Raw genomic sequence first — 6000 nt, 5'->3', positions numbered from 1 at the left:
ATAAGGGCTACTTACAAAATCAGAATGAGTTGCTCTGGAAGTCTCATACACAAAATTAGATTTTTTTTGCACCTCTGCTGGCAGCATTCAGAACAATGTATCCAGACAAGGGTTGGCTTTATCTAAGGAAAACATAGAAAAACTTTTCTTTATAAACACAAAGCTAACCCTGAGCTAGACTCACAGTTGCTTTAAAGTATTTTCAGAGAGATAACGCTAGGCCAAAGCAAAGGCAGGCTTAAAAAAGGCTGTTTTGTGGCATTCTGCACACTGACAAGAGAAAGTCTAGCTAGGATGCCGAGTGAGCTGCAGGAAAGCATGATGAGAAGCTAAGGTGACAATCTGGTATCATCTGAAAAATCATCACCTCATAATGGTATCAAAACACCAAAAAAACTTGCAGTGCTGCTGACTCAGCCACCGGGATTTGTCTTTGGCGAATTCTGCCAGGAGGTGGTGCCAGCTGGTGGGAACAAACCACGACCACACCACTTTATGGTATTTCCTAAAGGTAAAACCGATTGTGCCCAGCATGCTTCCACGCTCTCAGAAAAGGCAATAACCGGGAGCAAAAGAAACTTACCTACATCAACAAGGAAAAGCGTCACTTCAGCAAAGACTGCAGAGAAATGTAGCAATGTAGTTGGTCAGTACAAGGCAGGAGAACAGGCATGCTTGCAAGCGTGCAAGCTCTTTTCAGGTTAAATGAGGCAGCATCCGATTATTTCTCCCCCCGTAGTTCAGAAAGCTGTGCTTGCTGCAGCCTTCCCAGTGCTTCCCGGGGAGCTGGCAGCAGCCTGGGGGGCCTCTTTTGGATGACCACGACCTGGTTAGAGCAGGGCATTACATGCTGTGCTGCCACTAGAGAAAAAACGAAGGGGACAGGACAACGGGAAAGCCAGCAGCTCCCCAGGCTTGGTCCCCATGATCATCCAAGCCTGGAAGTACATCCCACCGAGGTAGACAGAAGAAATATGACAGCTCTCACACAGAAAATATTTTTCAAAGCAGGCAAGCAGACAGCTGTGCCACTAGGTCACAGCATGCTCAACGAGGTAGGTTGAGCACCTCATTGAGCATGCTGACTTCTGGATGATGCACAGCTCCCATCTTGTACTGATAGGCATGACAATTAAGATTTTTTTTTTTCCCTTAAGAATATGTAGGTGAAAGCTGCTGATTTTATGACTTGGCTGTCTGGTGTAGGATAGTACATCAGGAGAGACATCCTTTGAGGTTCTTTACAATGATACCTTATTTTACACAGCCTTAGCACGATTCCTATCCCAGTTGCAACAACTGGGTCATTCCTACTCATTAACAAACACAGGGCTGCTGATGGAAATATTCCATTTATTGTGGATGCAGTTTCAGAATACATTGTTTGAACAAATCATTTTTATTGCAGCTATCGGATGTATTTGAAAGACTCAAAGGAGTGTTTACAAAACCCCCAAACAAAAAACAAGACAACTCAGAGACAATGTCAGGCACAGTTTCACCCCCTACAGATAACTACATGCACCTCTATATGTAAACAAGATGTTTCAGCCAAGCAGGGGAGCTCATCTTTGGGTTGAAATATAACATTACTCTTTAGGAAGAAGTCAGATGCTGTAAGAGATGGACGTGGTGAAAAGGGAGATCCTGGTAGTTCCAACGCACAACAAAGCTGTTAACAACATGCTCAGGGGCTACTTCGGTTGCTCAGTTTATGCCACCCATACACTGTAGGATGTAAATGCTAAACTGTATGGCATGTAAATTCAAACCAAGCTGACGTCTTATAGCCATATGTTTACTATATACAAATGAAAACATCTGTAAATAAGATATTCGGGAGAGAGAGTTAAAAAGAAGCACTATAAAGATAGAGGTTTACTTCATTTTAGGTGGACTTAAGTGTATGGCACTGATGAATGGCAAGATTTAGTGTACAGTCATTTGAAACAAGCTCCAACTCTGTTTAGGTTTTTTTTTCTTTTTAATTATGGTAGTTTTATATAAATTAAACTACAACGTTTTATACAAGTGACCTATTTTTAACCCTCTATACCCTTACCTTTTCCTCTTTTAAAAACTATACTTTCTTTTTAATTACCCATTACTGGGCAACTGACATTTAAAATTTTTTAATACTTATCTCACCATACCTCTAATGGCAATTATGAAATCTTACTACAGAAAAGTGTGTGATTTTGTCTTTATTTTTTTAAGCTGTGATATTGGCTAATTATGTATGTTTATTACTGAATATAATACTCTAGCACGTATTAAAGCATTCTACCATTAGTAGTGCCTTTAGGCTAAACTTTGTAAAGCTATGTGTGTATATATTCTAAATTGCATTCAATTACTAGTCACTAACAACAAAAAGAAATATCAGTACCGCTGTCAGCTAACATAATAATCCAAATTTAGGTATTAACTTAAACTAGAATGGAGAAATTGATACTTAAAGTATAAAACAAAAATATTAAAACACGTTATTGATGCAGTATTTCTCATGACATGGGCAACTTACAGAAAATATTACATTGTCAACTAAAGATATTTCTTCCATGCCTTAGTCTAAAGTGCAGAAAGAAAGACTTCTGTATTACAAAAGTAACCATTGTTTTTATAGGTTTACTGCACACCTTTCTTAAGCAACTTCACTTTACATGCATTTTGGGTTGACCTCTTACGCCAGTTGAAATCACTGTTCAGATACATAGTTAGTTATGACTATCAGTAGGAGAGTCTATATTTCACAGCATGGGTTTCTTTAGGAATAAAGGCTCTTGTGCAAAGGCAGTACTATTATGATGAATGTCTAGACTGATTATTAAATACAGTGCTAATATACATGGTTTTAACTGGGATAATGCAAAAAGACATTTTGGTAAATAAACATAAATATAAAAAGAACAATTTAGCACTTTTTCCTTTTTTTTCTTTTTTTCCCCCCAACTGATTGGTCCAGCATCTTTCGTGGCCTTCTACGGTTCTTTCTCAAATTGTCTCAAACCTGCTGAGAAAGAGAAAGATTAAAGATGGCTTGAAATAACCCAAAAGTATCTCTAAAATAGAGAAGGCATGGCTCTAGATTAACGCACAGCATGTAAGAAGACAGGACACAACCTGGATGCTGCTGTGCTCGTGTACTGGGATTGCTCAGAGGTGGTCTCCAAGAGGACAAGCAGGATTTCACCTCTCGCCTCTGACACCCTGGGGAAGCAGCTCAGGGAGAGCTCAGGAGCTTCCCACCCGGAATTGCAGGGGGTGCCGCACCCAGCGCTCTCCCCAGCCACGCTGGGGTGGCTGCCACGCTGAAGCAGGCTGTGCTGCAGTGCTTGGTGTGCGCACTTCAAGTCCACGGCAAGACTGAAAGCTGGCTGCTGAGAGCCCCCTCCTGCAACCCCTCTGCTGAAGCCCTCATCTCACTCAGCCTTAGAGGAGAGGCTTGGCAGTGGCTGAACCACTCAGCGGGGTCTGCTGCCATAGGCAATGATGCGCGACCGCTAACACCTGCTGTGGGAGCAGAGCGGTGCTAGTGCTGAGCAAGCCTGAAAACCCCTCTCCGAACAGCTCGGTTTGAAAAACCTTAAGAGCAGGAGGAAGACAATTCCATTTTGCATGACTCTAAACTGATAAGGAAAGTTCACAGGCATACCGTAGCTCTGGCTTCACATACAAAAGTGAAGAAAAATGTGTGCACATATTAATTGGTAAAAAACCAAAAGTTTTTCTATGTTTGATCATTTCATTGCTAGTGAAGAGTCAAAGGATGTTGCAAGACGTCTTAAAGCTATTAAACTGATCAGCAAATTTCTGTTCTGGTCCTTAGGCACATATTTATTTTAACTGGTTTTATTTGGAGTGTTTTAGATTAAAATAAAAATTTAAAAAGTGCACAAAGCTAGGAGGGAAACTTTGCTGATTTCTTTCCGTACAACTAGGTTGTGTTTCCCAAACTAGTAGTTTCAAAATGACAGTACTAGGACTCTTTTTGCCTTGAGAAGACACCACTGCACAGCTCCAGCAAAAGCAGAGTTTGTTGAGTGTGTTTGAACTCCATTCCAGTCTGGGTATGCAGGAGCACATGAAACTCACAATGAGCCAGAGGAATTATTTTTAAAAATCAACACTGCTGAATTTTCATCAGGCTTCACCGTTACCCAGCAGCAATGTTTAAAATCAGATGCAGGGCTCCTTCTCCATAGTACTGAAATTATTCTGCTCAAATAATGCTGCTGCAACAGCCTCACTTTTGGGGTTTCCCCTCTTCACTCATGAAAGGCATATCCATTCCTGCTGCAGCCTTTAAAAGAGCCTTTCCCAGCTGCCTTGCATTTGCTGTAATTAGTTAAATGACCATCCCATTCCTCAGACCTCACACAGTTGAATGATGCTCTCCAGCTACAGCAAACATGCTACGCATGTCACTCAAACAAGGCTTTGCAAACATGGCTGGAGCACTGCTAGTCCTCCTAGAAAGATGATTTGGGCTTACTTCTCAAACATTCATGTTTTGATGATATTGCAAGGGAGCTTTTGAAAGGTAAAGGCAAAAAGGTGGGGTTTTTTGCATCAACATTAACAGCCGTGGAATTTTAAAAATCAGACGTGCCTGTAGAAAAATGTGGCAAAGTTTCTATTTAATATGCAGGTGTATTATTAGAATTACTTACCATTAGTCTCTGATTTTTTCCCGATAGCTGATACCTGTTTGAAGAAGTAATAACCCATTATTAAGTCAAATATGGGAAAATAGAGCTATTTATAACAGGAAAAAAAATCAACTCCATGCAAAGGACAGATTTCCATGCACAACACAGCTCTGCCAAATAGGAATATAAAAGTTACACGCTGCCCATGGCTTTCTGTGCCTCATTGTACTTTCTTTTATAGATAAAAAGGCAGGTTAGTAACAAAAAACACGTAGAGGCCTAGTTCCAACTAACTGACCATATGAAGGCAAACAGCACCTTCCTCCTAGAAAGGCTCCCACAGAGGTATTACCCTTTTAACAACGCACTGAACTGTTACCTTAGAAGAAGATGACTTTTCAACTGACTGCTTCTCCCAGAGATTACGTTTGCCGGATACATCTCCTGGTTTTAAATCCTGTATTTTTAAATTAATGTCAGAGAACAGAAACCAATATTAGTTCAGGTTTATTTTAATTTGGGAGAGAAAAAGTTAGAACATTACTTCCTCGTAAGGGAAGTTGAGGAGCATCCACCAGTAGTAAATATTACATTGCCTATCAATTATAAAGCTATTCAGAATGACACCTCACATAATCACTCCACACATATATATGCTTTACAACAAAAAACAATCCTGCTGCATCTATTTATTATTTCACAGACTGGCCATAACTTATTACATTCATCCTAGGGAGGACTGTGAAAAGTTACTGCACCATTGGGTTTTTAAGAAAGAGAATTCCAATTTTTGGAGAAAAAAAAGATTTTTTCAGAAACAGTATTTCTATTAGGGAGGAATTCAAAAGTAGCTTGTCTCAGTTATTTCGGATCAGGATCAAAATATTTCATTAAAAAATGTAAAAAAAATAGAGTAGGACTTCTACTGCAACAGAAAAGCAGATCCTCAACTGCATCCTTAAATATAGGCTTCAGGATTTAACATTTCATATCCATTTGAATTTCCATTACATCCTTTAAAACCTTAATATGTACCAATCACTAGCCTGACAGAAAAAAACAGGTGAGGTAAAGTCATTAAAAAATAATAATATTCTCTGAAGATGAATGTATATGGAGACTTGAAGCAAAACTCAGTCAAAATGTCAAGCCGTTTCTTGGGGAAAAGCAGGGCCACAAATCAAGATGACATATGCTAGGCTAGTAGCAATGCACCTGCTTAAGGACAGATGGACGGGTATCTGCCTCTGTGGTTGGCAAACAAAAGACTCTTGAAACAATTTTGGACGTAAGTACTCTCCTTTTCAAAAAGTGTTCAAGTCCTGCACAGTTTCCAGAATCTTGATCT

The 6000-nt window shown here is 39.9% G+C and overlaps 1 protein-coding gene across 11 annotated transcripts in view; it reads right to left on the bottom strand.

The window, feature by feature from the left end:
- Positions 1-1336: 1336 nt before the first annotated feature.
- CALD1 (caldesmon 1) overlaps positions 1337-6000 on the bottom strand; it is a 219573-nt gene continuing 214909 nt past the window's right edge. For 9 of the 11 annotated variants that reach the window (XM_087765623.1, XM_087765619.1, XM_087765620.1 and 6 more), the window contains 3 exons: positions 5032-5109; positions 4674-4707; positions 1337-3013 (listed from right to left, as the gene is read on the bottom strand). In XM_087765623.1, the coding sequence (XP_087621749.1) occupies positions 2982-3013; positions 4674-4707; positions 5032-5109 (144 nt within the window). In that variant the 3' untranslated portion in view covers positions 1337-2981. The remainder of the gene's footprint in view (positions 3014-4673; positions 4708-5031; positions 5110-6000) is intronic. The other 2 variants (XM_009471022.2, XM_087765628.1) reach the window with 1 other exon arrangement.

This window comes from Nipponia nippon, unplaced genomic scaffold (genome assembly GCF_047370975.1).
Source record: "Nipponia nippon isolate SJK-2023a ecotype South Korea unplaced genomic scaffold, ASM4737097v1 scaffold_3, whole genome shotgun sequence".
Taxonomy (NCBI): Eukaryota; Metazoa; Chordata; class Aves; order Pelecaniformes; family Threskiornithidae; genus Nipponia; species Nipponia nippon.
The sequence above is the reverse complement of the archived record's forward strand: the minus strand, read 5'-3'. Positions and strand labels throughout refer to the sequence as shown.